The following is a 23303-nucleotide window of genomic DNA, read 5'->3' on the forward strand; positions in this document are numbered from 1 at the left end:
GAGCAAGAGAATTAGCACAATGAAGAACCTAGGGCTTACGGCAGAATATAAACTCCTGCACAAAACTGTAACTGTTTAGGACATCAGATGTCTGTGCAGTGTTATAAAATACTCCAACAGGTATTCTGGACGCTACACTGGGTGCCCCGATCCCTGTCTGAGGTCACAGAGACTCACAGCCCATTTTACACACCAAGATGGCTTTTTCCAAGAGAAAACAAATTACTTCATGCTTGAAGCACTAAATCACTCGTGTTACCACACAAGTTTGTCACGTACAGGTACCTTGCTGCCTTGTAAAGAATGAACAGCTGACCAGACAGCAAGCATTCAGCCAGAAGTGGCAAGTTGTAACATAGGCACAAGTAAAACTTTCTCTCCAGTGTAGCAACAACTGCTCCTCCAGAGGCACTGCCAGTTACTAGAAGTCCCAGGACCTCAGGACACTCTTCAGAAAGAACACCAATCTCCCATGAATCTGAGAAACTTATTCCATCATCGAGACAGTGCTGATGAAAAACACGGACTGACTACACCTCAAGAGCTGAATTAAGAGGCAAAGAGAATCCAACTGAGTTAAGTTTTCTCTAGAAAAAAAATTAGTAAGTTATTCACAGCTAGCCACTGAAGGTGTGTCAGCATGAACAGATGGAAATTTAGAGTTCAATAAACTGTTAATTGCGAAACCAATGTTATCCAGCTTAACTTGCCCTTTGAAAAAGAGATTGGAAAACTAATGAATGTTAAGTGAAGCCAGGCTCTTTCTAGACTTCCTAGCACTCTGACAAAATATAATTAATATTTATTCATCCAGTGTTCATCTATTTAGTTTACACTGCACACAACCTGAACCTTCCTGGTTTTTAACCTGATGCAATCCCAAGAGAAGAAAGGTCTCTGTACCACAGAGCAATTGCTATCAAAGCAATTCCGTAACACTTCACTGTCAAAATACTCATGACAAAACTATTAGTGTGATTCTATAGTATGTTACTGACAACGTATAGCATGTTTTGGAAAATAAAACTTTCAAGTTAAGAGAGACAGAGAAAGCAGCTGGGGATGCCAATGTGAGTTCAGCTCACGTTAACTACACAATAAATGTGTAAAGAGCTCTGGGAGGGTGAAGAACACAGAGCATATCTAAAAAGATGCAATTCCAACAAAGATGCAAACAGCAAATAATGAGGACAACACTGAGCGTTTGAAGTTGAACATTTAGAGGTGCTGTTCCTTCCTCACAGGATGTCCTCTGTTCTTTGAAGTGCTATGGGAGCAATGACAGTTTGCTTTTCCACTGCTTTACAAATTCTGTAGCCATTTTACTGAACAACGAAACACAGCCAACAGTGAAAATGCAGAGAAAATGATTTGATAGCATGTGGCACCACATTTGTACAGGTATCTATGGTGACAGGAGGTGCATGTGAGAGACATGCCTCAGTGACCTAGAACATAATTACTGCAGGCTCTGGAGAGCTAGTGGGCTCATTAGATTCCAGCCAATTCACCCAGCAGGCAAAACGAATAATTATTGTTCATGTTTTACAGTCACAATCCAGAGAAAGGATGTGTTTTGTTCTAGATCACCTCAGGACTATAGTATAATCAGAAGTTAAACTGTTGTCTCTTCAGCTGTAGATGTACCCTGGTCTCTGCAGAAAAGGACAGCAATACAAGGTTCAATATCAGCTGTAATTCTGGGCGTGTGGCAAGTTTTTCCTTCTAAAAGGACAGACCCATTATGGCAGAAATTCAACTTCCACTTCAGTATGAAAAAACTTTGGCGATTAGGCAAATCATTACATCGAAATATCCACTGTACAGAACTTCCTGTTCTGCATCAGAAGTGGCTCTCCATGGTTAAACTCACAGGAAAAGCACGTCTGATGAGGGACACAAATCTGAATTCCGACATCAGATCAGTTCCGTAAAGCGGAGTGAAGAACTGCATGGAAATACAACAGAAGTATCTGATAACGGAATGAGGTCTTCAAGAGGGACATGAAACTAAAATGTACATGCTGGGGGAAACTCTTGCAGGGTATTTCATGTTCACATTTTGGACTGATAAACTTATTTGTCTTGAAGAAAACTAAACAAGACACAAAAACTAAAGCCTCTCTAGATAGCAGAGCCATAAAACACTCCTAAGCAACATACTCTGCAAAAGCCCTACACACCTGAAGTCAGATGGGGTTTTGTGCATTGTTTACTGCACTTCCAAGAACACATTGAATCGGAGCATGTATCTGAACAGCAGTGATTTAATTTTTCAAGGTTCAGATCATAGTTTACTATTGTGGTGAAGTAAGATTTCTAAGCCTGTTGAAATATTGAGCTCTGTTTTCATTCATGATTAGTATTACAGGGAACAGATTTTCCTGAATCCTGACTTAAGGTTTTTGTATTGTTTTATTAATTCTCCTCCTCTCCAGATGTATCATTGAACACAAACACAGGAAGTGATGCTTGCTTGTTTTCCACAAGAAAAGCTTTAGAGAGAAAGACAGTATCTTTTGAGAGAGTGATTTATATAACTAGAAGAAATAAGTAAGCTAATGGGTTAAAAATCCTCTCTTTAGGTTGTCTAGAAGAAAGCAGAAAATGGCTTCATGTGCTGGAAGTGTTTTTGCTTTTCCTATTTATTGCGAGTTAATCTAACAAAGAGATATCCCGTCCCTACATATTTCGTTCCCCATAAATCCAAAGATCACCACAGTCACAACACTATTTCTTTAATGCATGCTCGTTATGGAGCTACTGTAAAGCAGCAGGAATCTATGAATCATATCTGCATTTAGCAGTCTGAAGTCAGGAGTCATGCCTCACTTACCGCCTCCACTTCTGCTGGGTCATACCAGACATTAATGTATGGATGCTGTAAGGCTTCATCTACTGATATTCGCTTGGCCGGATCAATGACTAGCATCTTTGATAAAAGGTCCCTGGCTTGGCTGGCTAAAACAATGAAATCAGATAAACACAATATTAGTACAAGACAATTAACCCAGGGAAGGGTTAATTGGGTTCGGAAAGTAACAATGACACCACCCCTTAGAAAGTGTTTGTCTGTCCTTCTGCCTGTTGCCTTGGCATAGCAAGCATTCTTCAGTCGTTGTTTCAGGTCAGATTCATTAGAAAGGTATCGACATTTTGGTGGCATATGTTAAGTCCCCTGACAAGCTTCAGTGAGATTTTACATGCTGTGTGCAGATTCCAGGCAGAGGGCTGGATAATATACCCAGGAAAAATGAGCTTGCGCTATCTGTATTATTGCCAGGATCAGGAAACAAAAGCTCACATAATGAAGTATAAAATCATGGTACTGAAACTTACAGGTACTCCAGGTGGCTCAGAGAAACACCCAACATTTCTCTGTGTTTTAAAGTTTTTCACCTAGCCCACTTAGGGGACATTACAGATTTCAATGAGGCACAGGTACCAGACTTATTTTACAAGCATCCCATTAGAAGCAAAAATGTAAAATCTGTAGCCTGGGCTCAAAACATAATGGTACAGAAGTGCCTCAGAACTGCTCAAGTCTCCTTTGTCCCACGTAACAAAATTTAAATCAGTGGGACATATCATGCTCCACTGTAAAAATGCACAGCCTTATGTACATGTTGAGTCTTATGTTGCAACATTTATTTATTTTACCTGATAATATAGCCCATTGTGCCTATAAGGCCACAAATTCATTCTTCTATTATCCAAATTGTTTTCACAGCCTAGAGTTTGTAATAAATATACCATCTAAACCCATGTAAAAAATTACAACAACATACATTTCTAGTATTGTTATCAATGTATCATCCACAATCAAAATTATTTCCTGTGTAAATGAAAAAGAAAATGAAAGGAAAAATAATGTAATAAGATAAAAGTGCAAAAATATTACTAAGTATCTGGTCAGACAGGGTTGAATAAAAATAACATTTAATTAAATTGTTAACATTACTTATTGAAATATTTAGGCAGGGCATGGGATGATGCACAAGTGGAATTTTTTTACTATACTCTTCCTCTTTCTGTGACTATATCTTAAAAACTGGCATTCAATATACTCTAATGCATGTGCTTCCTGTATACAAAATATCACAACACTGTTTGGCAGGCATTTCTGTTCATTAGTTCCAAACTCAGGAAAATTCCATTATCAATTTTATTGTAGCAGGAGTATAAAATCAGGTGTATCCAAAAGCATCTGATCAGACCTTTCTCTGTCACCAGAGCTGGAACAGCAGCCTTGCTATGGAACAGGTGTTAATTGGAAGAGCATTCTGGGTAATGTAATGACATGCAGATTGCAAGCAAATGAAACCCCTGACATGCCACTGCAGTAAGTGGCCCCAAATACTCAAGTGGTGCAGAATGACAGACAGTGCAAGTTTGTAGGGGTTCAAGAGCTGTGACAAGAAATCCTTTTTATGCTAAACACATTAGTCACTCTTTCCAGTTGAAAGTCAATGCCCTGTTGAAGTAAAACAGGACTTCAATATATGATTAAAATCATTGCAACATATATTTTGTATTTTATAATGGTATTAATATAATCAAGTAACACCATAATTAAGTTAGTGCTCTGCTTCACATATCCACACCAAACCACAGCATTTTTCAAAAGAAGAAATCCACCCGTAGCAGGTATTAAACCTCAGCTACATCAAGACCATTTTGGTTGATGTTGCTGATGCCCTTCTACTGTCTAGTGAAGGTAGGTGTCTGGCTGAACTAGTATTTTTTTTCCTAAAACAAAACATTGCAAGCATTGAGAACTTCCAATAGAAGTTCTACTGTTCCTTTGTTAGGTTAAAAATGAGAGTAAAGGAACGCCTCAGTTCTTTGTGGCACAGAAACATCACACGGAACGCCACGGGGATATGCCTGACATATTAATCAATGATAACGAATGTTCCCTTGGTTGCCCAAGCACCAGTGTTCTCAAAAAAATAACTTCCAAGAGCTGCCTCTCAGCTGAATAAAACCCATGCAGTCATTCATCTCTGCAACTATTTGCATTACAAGGGAGTGCAACTAGAGAGAAGAAAAACTGGGAAAAGCATTGCACCGTAGCTGTTGGCACAAGAACCGCGCCCCGTTGTCAGACATACCTTTGAGTTTGTTGTGTTCTGAGTCGGCTGGGAAGAGAGAGTCTGGAAAAAGTTTGGGAAAAGTGAGGCCAGCGTACTTGGGTCTGTTCTCAACGTAGTTCCGTACCGTCGGCTGCAGCTTCTTCATGAATTCTGGACAGGGTGTTCCCAACTGCTCAATAACTTTATTCCACTGATCAATATCTGAACATCAGTAGTTAAGGAAAACAAAACTCAAACCCCATTGTAGTGTCCTGACATTTCTGTTTGGGTGTTCTCTGGGAATCCTCAGAGGTGTTTAACTGCCTTTGTAACATCTTTGCAGTCACCATCTTTTTTCATGCCTTTGGGTTCTACAGCCTGCAAAGAGCAAAACTCTCTTTCACACTTATTAGAGGGCACTGTGCAATCCTCAAATCACCACGGGAAGACACGCAGCTTCCTCTCTTTGGTAAATACTTGTTACTGTTTTTATTTTTAACCTGCAATCCAGTGGCTTGTGCCCCCTTCTTCTGACACACAGGTCACCTCAGTCACCTTGGCTCCAACAGGCACAGCAGGAACAACGTGTTCTACGTACAGGCTGTGGAGAGCGAGACCCAGCGGCTCAGAGTTCTGCCCGGGACAGGAGTCACCTTCAACTCATCTGCTTAATGCTTCTGTGTTCACTCTCTCCAATAACTTAATTGGTGCTAATTTTGCTAAACCCACCCAACCAGCAACCCCCAGGGAGCAATTTGGTTTTGTAAGAATGCACGGGTACTCATTTTCTGTAGACAAACGATTCCTCAGGTATAGACGGATGTTTCTCTTTAACTGCAAATGTGAGAGTTGTATTGCTAAACTGTTACTGACTAACAAGAAACAGGCTCTAGTGCTTAAAAAGAAATTGTATTACAGGCAATTTGTACTGAGCTCCTTTTTTTTTTTTTTTGGTCTTTTTAGTTTTCTTGAAATAACAATTAGGCATCTGATAGGTGTTACATAGCTCTTCCAGTCATGTTCAGAACAAGCCTTACTGTGCCTAAAAAACATATTAAGCGAATGTCTGTAAAATCAGAACCGTCTCTACATCACACTATGAAAACCATTTAAATGTATGCTTTAAGAATGCTGAAACCATGTTTTGAATGGTTTTAATTTCAACTGGGCAAATTTGCTAGAAATAGTGGTCTGTCAAGATTTTTCTGAACAACTTTCGTTTTTTAAACTAAAGAAAAGATTTATGTAGAATGAGCCACCCCGCCCCCCAACTCTCTACAGGTTCTGTGTGTCTTGTATTGTCCATGAAAATATCTTTTTCTTAACAGAAAACTAAAGAACTGCAACAACAAAGTCAGCCAAGGCTATAGCTGCTCAAAGAGTAGACTGTATATTTCATTAAACATTTTATTAGAAAAGAAAGTGTTTTGACATTTAAAATTTGTATTCAAGTTAACACACCTCATTGTTTGCTGGCTGGGCTCTTTCAGAAGCAGATCCTTCTGAGGCACTTGAAAATACAAAGGAAATGCTTTGCAGAGAAGCACAGAGAACACAAACACAGGTGCTGTTAGTTACAGCAAGAGAAGCCAAATGGATGAGAAAGCCAAGTTAGAAACCATTACTGGAAGCTTGACCTGTGCAAAGTGAGCGAAAGACATTTGATAGGGAGGAACAAACACAGGACTTGCTTCAAAGCAGATGTCAGCAGCTTACGCTTGTACAGAGCAGGTTATCCATCTCAGACACTGAATGGAGGCCAAAAAGAGAGAGACCTTTAGGATTACAGAAAGTTGTGGGCCTTGGACATGATGAGAGGGAAGAAGTTGCAAGATGTTCTGTATGTGTGTGGTAAGGATAAAAAACAGTAAAAAAAAAAAAGATCCTAGCACAGGGTCTATGTAGTGGGAATTGCCATGCATAACTGGAAGGTTTTTGAGATGGAAGAATCTTCATGAGACACCAGTGAAAAGATGACAGCCAAAGCCAAGGGAGCTGGCAGGGCCACCATGTTCCTCTCCTTGACTAGCCTTGATTTACAGGGCAGCACTGGACCTCCCGCAGCTCTGGCTTGTACCAAGGGCAAAAATGTTAGGTTTTATGTCTCAGCAACTTCAGGGACTTGTTTTGAATAACTGCATGATAATCATGCTTCTTTCCTGTATTAATTCTGACTTAAATTGCTTAAATATGGCCCAAATCCTTAAATAAAATCCTTTCATTTGCTCTTTATCTGTACACACACACAAATTGGCAGGATGGGGCACTCAGGACCTGTCTTTGTCCTACTAACAGCAACAGCAAACTCACGCCTGGTTCCAGCAAGGGCAGGTGTGGACAGAACATTTTGCAGTCAGATGGACACACATTTTTCTCTCTAGTATTGCTTCTCCACCCACCCGGGCTTCACTAGTGCTGCATTTTACCCTGAGGTCCAATACATGCAAACATGCAATAGTGTAAGAGCATTCTTGCTGAACACTGGTCCAGCTGCATTTCACTGTTATGTTTTATACAGTCACTGGTTGCAATGCACCTGTGGTGCACCTGATGATGAGAGTTTATCCCTGTCATGGTATGGATTTTAAAAATATATATATATTTGAAAAAATTCTGAAGTCTACTTATTGAAGCAGAGAGAAGCAGCTTTCTCTAAGTGGTCATCAATTGACTTCAGCAATTCTGTGGAAAACAAATGTTACTATAGAACAGCTCTAATGTGAATCAAAACCTACTGCAGGTTACATTAACCAGTGGATGATTGCGACTGTAGATGTTATTTGCACACCAACTGAAAAAATGGTACTACCAGTTAATGAGCACATAACTCTGACATAATCAGACATATCCCAGGCAAAAAAAAAAAAAAAAAAAAGCCTGTATTTGAATGAAGAAAATTTAAAGAAAAACTTCTGCTAACAGAAACCTCTGTTTTGCACCTTGAAATTAGACAAATATTGGACAGACTGGAAGCTGGAAATAATTACAACCCAAAACTCTGGAAGATGATGCTTTAATGCTATTTGAATGACCTCAGCTGTCCCTTGCCCCAAACAGGATCAAGGAAAATGTGTCAACTATACACAATAGCATATTGTATGACTTAGGAAAGAAGACAGGATCTAACCTGGATTTATTAGTTTGAGCGAAGGATTATATTTTCTTACGTTCAACGACAAGGTTTTGCAGGAGGAGAGATACTGTTTGCAGCAGGATGTTTTAGTTCTATCGGACTATAAATATCAACATACTATGATGCAGCTATACTTAAGCCCCTTCATTCATCTCTAGTAGTCAGAAACTTGGTGCTCAGCTGTTTAACCTTTAGCAATAACTTACTGCAATTGTTTAGTTGTTCATGTTTCTTTTTCTGAAAGGGGGTGTGGGGAGAATCTGCTGCAAATCTAACAGCAAACAGGATTTGTTTTTTCTGGCTAAAGGTGCTTCTTCCAGAGATGGTCAGGACTAGGACATGTCAGATCTTGCTTTTGTTAAGGTAGGCACAACAAAAGTGAAAAGGACATAAAGCTTTTCCTTCACAACAGACAGAGGGAAAGTTCATATCTTTTCCATCTCAAAATCTTAAGGGAACCACCTTTCTGACCATTGTCTCCTTAAATGTGCATGTTCCACTGATGAAAACTGACTGCATTGCTTTGTATACAGATTTTTGATGCTCCTAACTTGTCAGAATTAGAAAAATTACCATAAGCAGCTCTGTATTTCCCTCCCCAATAGAAAATTGTCACACCAGTTGTAAAGTTGATGGCTCAACCACTCTCATTTTTTTTAAAAAATTGACCTTTTTAAAAAATAAATCTGTTAATAAAAACCAAATCAACCAACTTCACTGTTGGAAACACTGGTGGCAGACACCTATTTTTTCCACTCCCGTAAGTTACATACAGAAGTTAACACAGGTTACAACAAATAAGCAAGAGAAATCAAAAACGCTGGCATCTGACAAGACAGCAAGTACAGAGTGTTTTCTGTGCCAAGGTGATCACTTTGAGAAGAATGTGACTTTAGTAAAAAATAGACTGCAATATAAACTATTCTGCAACTTTAAGAACAGTAGCTGCTATTTATATACTATAATAGAACATGTAGTACATAAATAAAAAGACTTCAAAAGATTACCATTGACCACTTGGAAGTTGGGAGACAGCAGTGTTGGTCATGTAGCTGTTGCTGACTCCTCGGGTGCTTGTCTATATTGACACCTTTACTAACATTTTCAACTCCTCTTTTTTTTAGCTGGCACTTCATTCAATTGCTGAGCACCTTTGCTTACACAACAGCAAGCAGATCAACGTTTAGTGAATCGTCCAGATAGTGCAGAACAGGACTGCAATCTTGCCCATCAACGAATCACAGAATGTTAGGGATTGGAAGGGACCTCGAAAGATCATCTAGTCCAATCCTCCTGCTGGAACAGAAACACCTAGATGAGGTTACACAGGAATGTGCTCAGGTGGGTTTTGAATGTCTCCACAACCCCCCTGGACAGCCTGTTCCAGTGCTCTGTCACCCTTACTGTGAAGAAGTTTCTTCTCATATTTAAGTGGAACTTCCTGTGTTCCAGTTTGTATCCATTGCCCCTTCTCCTGCCATTGGTTGTCACTGAGAAGAGCCTGGCTCCATCCTCATGACACTCACCCTTTACATATTTATAAAAATTAATAAGGTCACCCCTCAGTCTCCTCTTCTCCAGCCTAAAGAGATCCAGCTTCCTCGGCCTTTCCTCGTAAGGCAGATGCTCCAATCTCTTAATCATCTTTGTTTCCCTGCACTGGACCCTCTCCAGCAGTTCCCTGTCCTTCTGGAACTGAGGGACCCAGAACTGGACACAATATTCCAGATGTGGTCTCACCAGGGCAGAGCAGAGGGGAAGGAGAACCTCTCTCGACCTACTAACCACCCCCCTTCTAATACACCCCAGGAGGCCATTGGCCTTCCTGGCCACAAGGGCACAGTGCTGGCTCATGGTCATCCTGTTGTCCACCAGGACCCCCAGGCCCCTTTCCCCTACACTGCTCTCCAACAGGTTGTTCCCCAACTTATACTGGAACCTGGGGTTGTTCCTGCCCAGATGCAAGACTCTACACTTGCCCTTGTTATATTTCATTAAATTTTTCCCCGCCCAACTCTCTCCTACCTTTTCCCTTGTGGACATTGCCTCATCATTGTAGTATCTACGGTACTACTCTGGGCTGTTTCTAGGCTTCTAGAACCTTCTCTTGTGACCTACTGTCTTTGTAACATGCACAGCTGAATGCACAAGGATCATGTACCTAGCCTGGAAGGCGGCCTGTGTATATCAGCATTTTTAAATACCTTCCAGAGGAACCGTAAAACTGCAGTGGGAACACCAAACCCTGTGTATAACACGCAGAATGTGATTGAAGGTGTAGAATAAGGCTCCATACATGATAGCTTGTTTGGCCATCTGTCATTTATACTAAGAGAAGCTGACACCACGCTAACCTGATATATTTGCCACCCTCTAAGCGTTCCCAGCTACAGAATTTAAGGGCACATTCTTCCTTGTCTGCCTAAAATGCATTCAGCAGTTTGAAAAAAAAAAATAAATCCATGTATAACTACTACTTTCACAGCTCAGAGGACTAAGGGATCTTCTTAACTCCTTCAGATCACTTATGCAGTGGTGAGAGTAACAGTCTCCCTCAAAATTTTGAGAAGCCATGGAACAAGAGTCAACTCACAGGTATAGTCAGCTTCCCAAATTGATCCTGAGACAACACAACAAACCACATTGCCATTTTCTCCTTGCTTGAGGCACAAGTATATCCAAGCTGCACGATAAGAGTTTCTCTGTAAGCAGAACTACTGCTGCCAACCTTGAAGTTTCATGTAGCATTAAAAAAAAAAGCTTCCGTTCACAAGTAACTGCATCGTGCATACATCAAAAATGGCAGAGAAATATTAAAATGTCAAGGAACAGTAAAAACCCAAGGGACTCCGGATGCTACAAAGCATTTACTTGCAATTGGAGTTTATAAAAGAACAGAGCTGGATTCTGTTCTCAGCTCCACTCAAGCCGTTTCCTTGAATTCCAGTGGATCACAGGAGTGAAGCAGAGCTGCAGCCCAGCCATGCACTCCACTCTCACCCAAAGGCATTCCCTGTTTTTCTGGAAATAGAAACAATAGTACACGATCTATACTCAACTGGTAGAAAATGGCAAATAGTTAATTTTGCAGTCATATATATGACAACGCATTTCTCATGAATATTCAATCTTTCTGCTTCAAAACTGGTTTTCACAGTTCTTTATGCATAAAAATGGACACAATTTAGTACTAAACGCTCTTCAAATCACAGTGTGGTTGTAAAATGAAGCATTGCCTGTGAAGATAAGAAATTGCTGATAAATTCTGGTACACCACCAGTCTTAACTAATTTTTCACTCTTTCTACTTTATTTAGGAAACAGATTTCTAATTACTCTTGCTCTTTCTATTCTTGAATACATCCTAAAGTATGCTATCCAACCCCATCACACATCTGAAGAAATAGTATTTTTTATAGAAATGCTAAGCACGTCCTCCTTGGATTTAAGGAAGGAGGTGGCACGAGGTCGTCAATCTCAGCACCTTGGGGCTGCCTGTGTGACTTTCTGAGCAGTTTTTGGCTGCACAGCCGGGCACAGGAACGAGAAGCGTGACTGCTCAGCAGCACAGGAACCGTGGGGGAATGGACTTGGAGCAGAGGTGGCGTTGAGGAGGATGAAGCAATGACATTGCTCTCTGCTCATTGAACAGACACTTATGGAGCAGCAGAAGAAAAGCAAAGCAGAGCAGTACATAAAATTTAGTGGAAATTTAGCAACGCATTATAAATACGAATGAAGAATGTGAACTCAATTACAGAACGATCCTGAACAAATCAGCAGCTGGTAATGCCAATTTCTGTGGGGTTATTGTGGCAGAAAGCAGCACATAATGGTTTAATTATAGAGGCTTGGCTTGATTTCTTTTTAACAAGTATGCAGCTTTGTCAAAGAAACCAGCGCTATATAGGACATATTCAACTATTTTTGTACTTATCTGGGGATTTCTTTAAATGGTATCTTACAAAACGGAAGTCTATTAACATCAAAACACTTCAGCCTACAACACTGAACTATGTGAACCCCCACACTTAAATTTCTCACTTCACATTTGCAGAAAACACAAGCACTGCCTGGGCCAAAACTTCACAGAGCACATATACGCGCTAATGAGTTACATTAGCACATAGAAGGGATTTACTTTCACACATGCAGATGGAACGTGCTCATGTTCACATAAAAACTCATGAGACTTTCAGCATTCATTTCAGCATGCATATATATCATATCCAACATTGTGGACAAACACAAATAAAAATCTTAGTAGACAAGGCTGTGAAAATATTAATGCTACCATGATCTACTTTAATTTATTTCATGCTCTCCATATATTACTTTTTCCACATTCTAATAAAAATATTGAACCCTTTGAAGTGTGAATGCAGCAAAAGACAGTGCTGCACGGAATAAATATGTACATGCACGTATGTTCAGATAAAGTTCCATACAATGTATAATGCCTGGAAACTCCTATGTCATCTAAGTACAGGGTTTAAATTAGAAGGAAAACTTGTACAGAGGTCACCTCCATTACTCATTTGTGTAATCCTCTGGACCAGACATCGCTGGAGTTAGACCAAGCACTCATGGAGCTTAGTTGCTGTTGTGCACAAGAATGAACTACTTTCACAATCTGATAAGTAATAGAGTATATATCAAAGCTTTAATAAAACATCAAATAAAGTAAAAATTATGGTTGCCTCAGTCCTGAATACAAAATTGCCTCTAAAAAAAATGTACAAATTGGTCTCTAAGGAAAATGTCTGCTTGGACCACATCACTGATTTAATGCATTTACCTATAAATCACTTCCTGTTGATGTCTAAAATACATTGTGCTTTCACATAATAGCTACATGTACTTAAAAAAAAATGACAAACTGAAGTTCATAACAACAGTTTCCAAGGAAATTCCCAGCCTTCTGAGTCAAGCTGTTGCAAAACTAAATGACAATTTTATTCTTGGGAAGCAGAAGTCATCCCTGAACTGAAGCCATTTCCTACTTTCCTATTTCAATACCATTTGCAGAGCAAACAAGCGAAGAAATAAGCATTTCCAAAAATAATCGTACATTCTTCCTAAAACACAGAACTTCTCACATGCCAAGGTAAACAGTGACTTCTGCCCACCATGCTACAACCTGAACTTAAAAACACCATCGTTTATGAAAGACCTCATCCTCCCACCAATTAATAAAGAGACACGTATAACAATGAAACTTAAACCAAGTGGTCACTGGCTGCAGAAAACAATTCCAATGAACCACGCAGGACGTTGTTTTCCATCTCCTCACACTACAGTCGCTGCAGTTTCCACCTTTTTTAAGCCAGCAGGCTTTTACTGAGGGGCACTAATGGTTTATTGACATTTTGGCTTGCAAGGATTTTGCAGTGGGATTTAAGCCAGCTCTTTAGGTACAGTACAAGTGTATGTCAGCACTAGTCTGGTGGGAAGGGGCTGGAGGGAAAAGGGTTGGAAATACCTACTGAGGCCAAAGCGGCTGCTAGGAAGGATACGATCAGTGCCAGGAAACAACACAGCACCTTTAATCATTTCTCCCATGATGCACCCTACTGACCACATGTCAACTGAAAACAAAAATGAAATGAAGGTAAACAAGAAAACAGGAACAGAACAACAAATAAATGAGAAGACTTATCCGATCATGCCATAGCACAGAGGCTGCAGCCCACACCACAGGCACAGCTCTGCCTTTTGCTCTCAGCTGGTGCTTCTCTGCTTGAGTGCACAAGTTTCACAACAACATAGCAGGTCTGAGCAAAAACGACTCCAACAGTTTTCTTTACCCCAGTGTGGATGAAAGACATTATTAAACAGAGAAAACCGTGAAACCCACAGTTGGCTACTGTGTCATAATGCAACTTTGTAATTAAAATTTACCAATTAATTTTATCTTTTTAAAGTTTTCATTTGCATTCCTTACCTAGATTTATACTGCTTTGTACTGTAAATGAACACTGGTCTCTGTATTCAATGAGGATATGCAAATTGCTTTTCCTTTATCCCTTCAGCTCCCAGAGATCCATGCATATTTTCACAAGCTGAACTGCCAGAAGCCACAAAAGAAACGTGGGTCCTTATGAAGCCATATCCACCTCTTATTCAGGGTTTTGAATAGCATTTGTTGAGCTCATTTGACCCCAATAATGCTTGCTTTAGAGCCCCCTGCTCATTTCCATCGAACCTTGGTGAAGCCCCCCATCCATAATAGGGGTCTAAAGAATCTCATAAGATTTCCATTCACCATGATAGCAAATGGTGATTTCTCCATAGGACAGTTGAGTCGCAAAAGCACTAAGCTGTACCTTCTGCATTGAAATTCAGAGCAAAAAGGGGGACTGTTTACCTTGTACAGGGAAAGAGCAATTCAGCTGGGTCAAAGTTAACCACAATTTACACTGGAACACAAGATGAAAGTCAGGTTCCTTCTATCCACTACAGGATTAAGGTGGCGTTTTCCCCCATACAAATACCATGAAACCACATTACTTCTGCTGTCCTTGCTCTATGACAAGCCATAGGGCACGGAAGCAAGAAAAGGGACAGATTGGCCTCTCAGGGCCAGAAACTGGGGGGGAAAAAAAATGAAAGCATCATGCTGCTTGGTTAAATTTACTCTCATAATTTCATACTGAGCAACAGTTTGAAGTGGATTTGACTTTGAAGGCAAATATCCTATCCGTGGAAATCTTTACATGCCCGAGTCTAAGGTCCCCTGTTGCCTTATTTAGCATATGAAAAGTTTCATCACTACACAATAAATAAAACAATAAACAAATAGATAAATGGCTACTTGTTTGGAAGCAATAAGTAAACCTAGAGATGCAAATTATTGCTGCTTTCATCACAAGCTAAATGGCATGCAAGATAACAGGAAAAGATAGAGCAAGCAGTTGTTTGTTCATGTGTTAATCCCTTTTTATTTTCAGAGGCTGCCTTCTGACAGTACAGCTCTGTGCTGTGCTCAAGAGCACACACACAGAAGTTGAACTAGTGACTTACTAAACTTCAAACCCTGTAAAGCAGGGATGATTGTTCTCTACTCCTGAGGTTTTGAGAAGGAAGCTCTTTGAAAATTTACAAATCGGAAGAAGCAAACATGAACACCTAAAAATAACCAATATCCAAAGAGAAAAAAACTGTGCCTTTTTGACTGCTGCCTCTTTTTCTTCTCCCAGGACAATTAGGAATAAATCAAATTAGAACCCTGAGTTCCACTGTGTGTTTAAGAAAAGTAGTTAGTTGGAGCGTAGGAGTCTCAAACATATACAGCAGCTGTCAGAAGCCCCAGTTAAGGCACTGAGGCTTGTGCCAAGCTCCACAGGGGACTGCAGTGCAGAGACCTAAACCTTAATCCTTAGTTTTGTTTAGTCCAACATAAATCCAGGTGTAGTCTGAGTAATTGCAGCCTTACAAGCATCAGATATAGCAAACAAAAAACCATCTCAGAACACCTGCACTCAACTCCAAAGCACTGAAAAATTCACATTTGGCTCAAGTTTTTTTCCAAATACTAGATATTCACAAAGACCAGCAATGCTCCACCAACACATGGAACACTCCTAAGCTTCAATCAAATGCAGGCTGACTTAGAGCCACAGAGACCTCTGCATTGACTCTATGTAAGACTCAGTTTAGCAGCTGTTTGCCTTGATGATTTAGGATCACATGAAACTGAGTGTTCATGAATGAAACCCACAAGTTTTCATGACTCTCTGAAGTGAAACTGCTGAGATTTGGGTGGCACTTGATGAGAAGCACCCTCTCCATTAGACTACTGTGCCCTTGATTATTTGGAGTCAGTAAGTTTTGATTTGTTCAAAATCTCTACAAATGAGATTACTGCACAGAGCTTCTCTGAAACGCAGATGTTCATGTTTCCTTCCTCATTCCTCCATAATGGCCCTGCATTCTCCTCCTGCCAAACTGCAGGTTCTCTGGGACCTGACAAAACATGATAACAGGGAGCACAGAAAGAAAATCTGCAACTGCCCTTGCTAAAACACCTCCTGAGGTGGCTCTCCAGACCTGCACACAGTCAGGTCCAGTTTGCATTCACTGAAACTCATGAGCTTTGCCATCTTTCCCAACCTCATAGGCTAGTTCACACTTCCTTCACCCTCTCTCTGGCAGACCTCTGGGCAGACCCAGAGCATCAGTGAGAATGCCACATGTTCACGCTTGCAACAGCTCCTATTTTAGCGCTGCAGAAATCACCCCTCTACAAGCTGAAAAGAGATGATCATGTCCTCAAAACTGACTTGAGAAGACTATGACAGACATATTTAGGAATCAAATCACGATACCTGATTTTATTTGTCTAACTGTAGGCCAAAACATTTAGCACACAATGCTATTCCCCAATGAGTGATGTGTGAACTCCAGAAAAACTTCAAGGTGACTGAGCACGTGTGTCACAACACAACCCTTCTCTCCAAATCCCTCTAAAGCAGACAGACACCTTGCTGGGTGGCTTCTCCTGTCCTGTTACCTCCAGCTCTGTTGCTGAGTACTCCTGCAGATCTGCACTGAGGTTTGCTCTGAAGAACCATTTCTAGGGCCCTTACTTGAATTTCCAGGAAGAAAAATACAGCACTCTGTATTGGACACTGTATCTTGTTTGTACAGGTTTTTCCTGTTATTTCTGTGCAATAAAAAAGGGACATGCTTTATAAAAATACTTGGTAATTCTTGGTAATACACAGATGAAGCTGTTTTGGTTTTTTTTTCCACAAGCTCCAGAAAGCACAGGTACAAGTTTCAGGCTGCCAATGCCAAGGCAAGTTCGTGATGCGGAACACTCCTAATGGCAACTGTGAAGACAGCTCAAACACTTCAAAAAATTTTTAACACCCCAAAATCCATCAAACCCTTCCCTTCCTCAATTCTGTCTAAACCACGGCAAGCTCACAGTTTTATGACACACCAGTCTCAGGACCTTGCTGAGATACCAAAAACCTTCCCTTCATGCTTGTATTTATTACATGCATGGATTTCAATATGTTTTATCAAGTGCTCAGCACAGTGTCACCTCAATCCTTTAAGATTTCCTGAGAAAGTTTTTTTTTCTTTCTATTTTGTAACACCACATTCCACATGATGCTATTAAAACATTAATTAATATTTCTCAGTAACAGTAATAGGGTTCCAGAATGTCTGATTATTATTATTATATTTTTAAAAAAATTAAAACCACCAAAACTTTCTGTGAGTTCCAAACTGATACACATTTTACCTTCTTATGACACAGATGAGCAGGGCAACTGGCTGAAGGACAAAAATCTTATTCAAGAGCCATTGCTCTCTGGGATTTCGACTAGCAGATGCTCACCTTATTGATCATAGACAGAATTGATCTGCAGTAGACAGGCAGGTGCCAGACCCTGGTCCACCTGGAAAAATGCATTAGGAGCTAAGAATCTCATCCAGATCTGCTTTCTTCCTCAGTTTGGCTCTTGGTCACAGTGCTAAACAAGCACTGAAAAGCTATTGTTTTTCCTTGGGAACACATGCTCCACTGTCCCTTTCAGAACAGCAGGGCTTGCAGAAGGATTAGAAGGGATGTCACAGGATTTTAAGAGAGGCATGTATAAGACAAGGCCATGGGAATCTTGAGATGCAGGTTCAGGAATTTGTGAAGGCACGACTCATGCCCTTCCCTGTCCCCCATTTTCTTTTGAATATAAAAAAATCATTGCAGTAAGAGAGACCTAAGGAGACTCTGGCCAAGAAATGTGAAACACACTACGTTACATCTAACAGACAGTAACATTTAAAATGTGTTTTGCAGATCTTGCAGTCACTAGCTTCAGACCCTCTTTTTAGCTTAATTTCAATTTTGACTTGGAAGTACCTCATGTCTCAAAGAGTATTCGAGTACACTTATTTTACCTTTTCTAGCAGGAATCCCACAGGTAACCTCTCCTGCTACAATACAAACAGATTAGCATACCATTTAACAAACTTGACAAATTATATGTGATTTTGAGTGTGTTCCAGTCCTCTACTTTGATCCTGACCAAATACCTATCCGCTCTTGACAAAAGATGCTTCAGTAATATCTGTTTTGTCTACAAGCTCTAAATTCTCTGTTCCACTGTACCAGTGAAACTCAGCTCAAGTTAGTACATTTGCCACTAAGCAAAAGCTGATTAATGGGAGAGAAAGGACGAGGGTGGGAAAAGAAAAAAACAAAACAAAACAAAAACTCTTGTTATATTCTCAGAAAAATCTTGAGTCTAACACCAAACACCATATACTTGGGGAGGAATCATGCAGCTGAACAAAGTTCAAACTCAGCCGAAGTCATCACTGACAGACAAGCAGCAGGCTGACGCCCACCAGCTGAACCAGCCTGGAGAGACAAAAAACAACTGACTGCAGATGTTTCGTTGTACCAAGGTTTAAGAAAACCCCCAAGATGCACCCAAAACACTAGGATTATACTCACTAATAAATTCAGATCAAATGAAAAGACAAAATCTGCTACTGAGTTGTGGAAGGCAACATCTCTTCCTAAAATAATTTCTTGATTCAAAGTTTTCTCCCCTATGGCAAGCATGTTGGGTTTTTTCATATAAATTTCTGGGAGAGTAAAATACAATATTCCCTATGTCAGAGAGCATCTCTTAATCCCACCGTTCTCAAAGACAGCTGGCAGACAAAGGAATTTTTTAATATCTGGCCACGGTATTCAGGTAGCAAACAAAGTCTAAACTGTTCAGAGAACATTAACTTCACCTGTTAATACTGACTTCTCTTCATGACCCATTTTGGATGTTCATAGCCACATAGAATTTTTTTTTCCCTCTCTTGCTATCTTAATGGCATTTTGTGTGTTTACGGCCTTAGAGTCTAAGCCATTAGCTGTGCTATAATATTTGCAATAGAATACTTTAATTTTCCATATTCACCACTGTAATACATGCCTAGCCAAACCTAAGATGCTTGGCTGTTATCACGATATATTTCTATGGCCAATTCACTATCTCCCCTTCGATCTTTTGAAGGATTTACATGTGAATTTGCTAGACTACCATCCTTTACATACTTCCCCACTACCGAAAAGAAATGCTCTTAAATTGCTTTATTTCCCTACAAAGTCATATGTGCCTGTGGGATATCACTGTGACCTGAGCAGCTCAGATCTTAATAAATCTTTCTCACTTGGAAACCTTCAGGCCATTTTAAGCTTTTCCTTAAGATTTCCCTTCTCTTGAAAAACAAACACACATGGAAATACATTTCCAATCCTTAAATTGAAATCTTATGAGATTTTGAAGACATTATTAGCTAAATCTGAAGAGAGCTTTGGGGAAAATCCTGGAGTTTTTCCAAAATATTTCCAATGGTATCCAAGAATTTGCCAGTTTTTGCTGTTCATGCTTTTCCTGATTTAACCGAGACAAGGGTGGAGTGAGCATCGAGGAAATGGTGAGCGAGAAGTTCAGAAATGGACTACAGACAGTTACCAGAATTTGCCAGGAATACATTGGTCTGTAAATCTACCTGGAACCTGATTGAAAAGTGATTTTTTTTTCTCATGACTATCTGACTTCTGACAAAGAAGTCTCCCCGATGCTCTGCTGGAATGTCTGCCTGAGGTGAGCAACAAGGAACAAAGGTATCTGTGGTGCAGTTTCTATCCAGTACACTCCAGGAGGGTGGAGGGTAGTTTTGTTTTTCTCAAAACCAGCTGGGTCCTGGAAAAATGAGAGCACTTGGAAGGACCAGCCCTGCTGCATCGTAGGTCAGTCAGATGCAACACTGCAGCAATATTCATTCTCAGGTACTGTTCGGCTTTTTGCTAATGAAATCAGCAGTTAACCAAATGTGTTCAGAGAGCATTTTAATAAAGTTGAGAAACAACACATTTTTTTGAAAAATGCATAACTTAAATGTATACTATTTGGGACAATTATCATGTCCTAGTGCCTGTAGTCTACACAGATTTTGGAGTCTTCCTACAGTAACTTAGAGAGACAACCTTATTTAGGTAGCTGGAATGATCTGAAATTAATCGTCTCCATGTTTTAATTTCCATGAGGACATTAAAAATGAAATTGCATTTAAAGTCAGCAGCAACTCAGTACAATGATTTAGCTAAGATTAACTTTCTCAAGTTTTTATTTCCTTAGAACTTGGCAGCAGCTGTGAAATTTTTCTTAGATAAATACTGTGCCATACATGAATGTTCCTACTCCAGGATAGAAATGAGTAAGTTCCTTATGTTGATAGCAAGTGCACACAGTAGACATTCTTCTGAATAATTAAAAAGAAGGGAAATTTTTAGTTTCTAAACAGACTTGCCTCTTTCAACTAGAAAACCCACTGCTGGAGGGCCTTAAGTATCCCAAGGGAAGCTTTATTGTAACGTCATTCTGTGAAGTTCACCCGCAGCTGCATAAATACTTCACCAGCCCTTCCTGGATCTAGGAGGCAAACTACATCTGTCCATCAACCACCACAAAGGCAGGGAAAATCATATGGACCCATACACAAACCAGTCTTTCTAACACCAAAAACTCTTATTCACTGGGTCAAAATGGTTAACAAAGAGTACTGACTCGGAAATGAATGTTCAGATTTGTTTTTTAAATAACTTCCAAATCACCTGAATAAACCCACCACTAAAATGTGGTAGCAGTTGTAACTCAGCCCCCACACACTGCATTTCAGGGTATGGGATTTCCAGTGATTTAAGAAGTAGGACTATACCACAATTTACACAATGTTCTCTTCATCTGTTCAAAACTTCGGCTATTCTTTTCAACTGACACAGAAATGTTAAAAGGTATTTTAAAAATACTCTGCTGCTCCGCTATCCCTGAATAAGACACTGTTGTAAAAGAGCTTTGTCACAGCCACACAAGAACGAAGGAAGTTTGAATTATTTTTTTTTTTAAAGTTACGTTGTTCAAATTATATACCTTTTTTTTTTTTTTCCCCTGGAAATGGGCAGAAGAGCATGACTCTTAAATATCATTTGTTGTTAAACAAGCAGAGCAAACCCATTATTCATGGTGCTACGACTTTACAGTGAAATAGCTTTTTTTTTTCTGTATTCAACTAAAACCTTTGACTTCTCTCCAAATAGATTAAATGGAACTATGCTCAGTGTTTACAGCTGAACACAGTTTAGTTTTCCTTTGTACATTAAAAATATATAAAAAAAAGAGCAGGGTATTTGGAGGAAGAGTTATGATGGCGTTTCTGAGGTGGTGTTATCACTGAATTACATGTCTCATGAGTGGTGGGAGCAGCTCTGCACACACAGGTGACAGCAGAAGGTGGATCTGCAGCCTGCCCAATGTGTTACTGGAAAAGCTCAGCACCTCTGCACTGACATCTCAAAGCCATCTACTACTACTAATAAACCATGCAATTCTTATTCCGTTGGTAATAAAAACCACTGTTCTTGTTCCACTAATAATAAAAAATACTGTTCTTATTTCATTGTTGGGTTTTGCATCTGATATGTTTCCAGTCTCTGTTCCTGTAAAACTGGAAGGCAGCACAATGTTGCTGCTTCCTCCTCAGCAAACAGGAGGTACCTGAGGTTTCCCCATCTACCTGTTGGTAAAATAACAGTGCATCTTTACCTGGCTACAGGGCAGAGCTCCGTTTTCATGGAAAGTCCACAGAGCTGTGAAAAATGGGACAGGCAAGACCTAACTCTGACGAATGCTACAGGAGTCCCTTGAGGGCAAGGAAAAAAAAGAGAAAGTTACTTCCATGACTACATGTCTATAAAAGCCAGCAGTTGTCTTTCTGCCAACCTGCCTTTTCGATTCTGAAGGTGGGAAATGTTATGTTGCTGCATTTTATTCTGATGGGTGAAACACACCCTGCTTCTCAGCCATCACGAGTAGGCAGGTCTTCTGGTTTAGCCTGTGATAGACTGAAGACAAAGTAGACACCCCCTCTTTTGTTTTCATTTTCTAATATTGCTTTCACCACCTTGGAAGTGGTAAAAATAATATCACCCAAGACGGGAAGAACAAGGTGGGAGGGAAATACAGTTTAATTAATGACACAGACCTCATGCAAGTAAAGGAAAGTCCATTTTAAAATCAAGGGAATCTGATTTCAGGCCAATTTGGAAACCACACCAAATAAATGGCTGCCTTAAATGAGACGAGTCAAATTCTTCATTTTGTTTTAAAGAAAAAAAAGAAGCTGTATTGGCTCAACTCTGAGCCCATACAGCATTGAGACAAATCCAAATCCATGATGCATTAGCAAGCAAAAGATTATGATGTCACCACAAATGTTATGAAGTCACTGTTTTCTATATCGTTTATTAGTCTGACATAAAGACTACATAAAATGGAGTGATTACAGGTTTTAAAATCTTGTGACTTGTCTGACTGAAATAATTCTTTGCATCTGTTTTTCATTTTCAATTTTGTTCATATCAGTAGTGCACTATTTTTGCTTACTCATACCTCTGTGATTCAACTTTTTGTTTCTATCTCTACAGTCCTAGTATAGTCATTATACGGTAAAAGGAATGGGGTGGAGGAGAGGAACAAATAATAGGTGAAGCTGCAGTAAATGGCACAAGGATACAGTCCCTTCCTGGAAAGAGGATTTTGTGGCGAACCATTTCTCCCATAATGCATCCCACAGACCATATATCCACTAGAATAGCAGAGACAGGGAAGTAAAGAAGGAGGAAAAAAAGCAAAGTTAACTACGACATTTCACTCCTAAAGGAGGGGAAAAAGAGTAAGTTGATCAGAACAGTACAGTTTGTTTTATGTTTTTTGGTTTTTTTTCATGTTTCAACAAAAGCTAACATATATAAGTAAATAAGTAAATAAGTAAAAGCTGTGTCAGTCAACTCAACAATAGTGAGTAACAACAGTGGAAAAAGTTTAAAATCAACATTTCTGGGAGAAGGCCCACAGCTAGCAAGTAAACATCAAGTAACAGCTGCACAGACCCATGGTTTACACTGCATTTATGGTGAAAAAACAACTTGCTTATTTTTTAGATTAAAGTAAAACCAAACAATCCAGGCAATGATCATCTGGAATAACTCCTACTTGCAGCCAGGCAGTTTCTGGGCTC

The 23303-nt window shown here is 39.8% G+C and overlaps 1 protein-coding gene across 4 annotated transcripts in view; it reads right to left on the minus strand.

Annotated features, from left to right (window-relative positions):
* The window catches only part of MAPK10 (mitogen-activated protein kinase 10), a gene marked incomplete at its 5' end in the record, with an annotated part of 83870 nt that overhangs the window by 17919 nt on the left and 42648 nt on the right, over positions 1-23303 (minus strand). For 2 of the 4 annotated variants that reach the window (XM_080343794.1, XM_080343795.1), the window contains 3 exons: positions 2837-2961; positions 5115-5297; positions 22800-22871. In XM_080343794.1, the coding sequence (XP_080199920.1) occupies positions 2837-2961; positions 5115-5297; positions 22800-22871 (380 nt within the window). Of the gene's footprint in view, positions 1-2836; positions 2962-5114; positions 5298-13723; positions 13796-22799; positions 22872-23303 lie in introns of all 4 variants that reach the window. The other 2 variants (XM_080343796.1, XM_080343797.1) reach the window with 2 other exon arrangements.

Source organism: Nesoenas mayeri (assembly GCF_963082525.1).
Source record: "Nesoenas mayeri genome assembly, chromosome: 4".
Lineage (NCBI taxonomy): Eukaryota > Metazoa > Chordata > Aves > Columbiformes > Columbidae > Nesoenas > Nesoenas mayeri.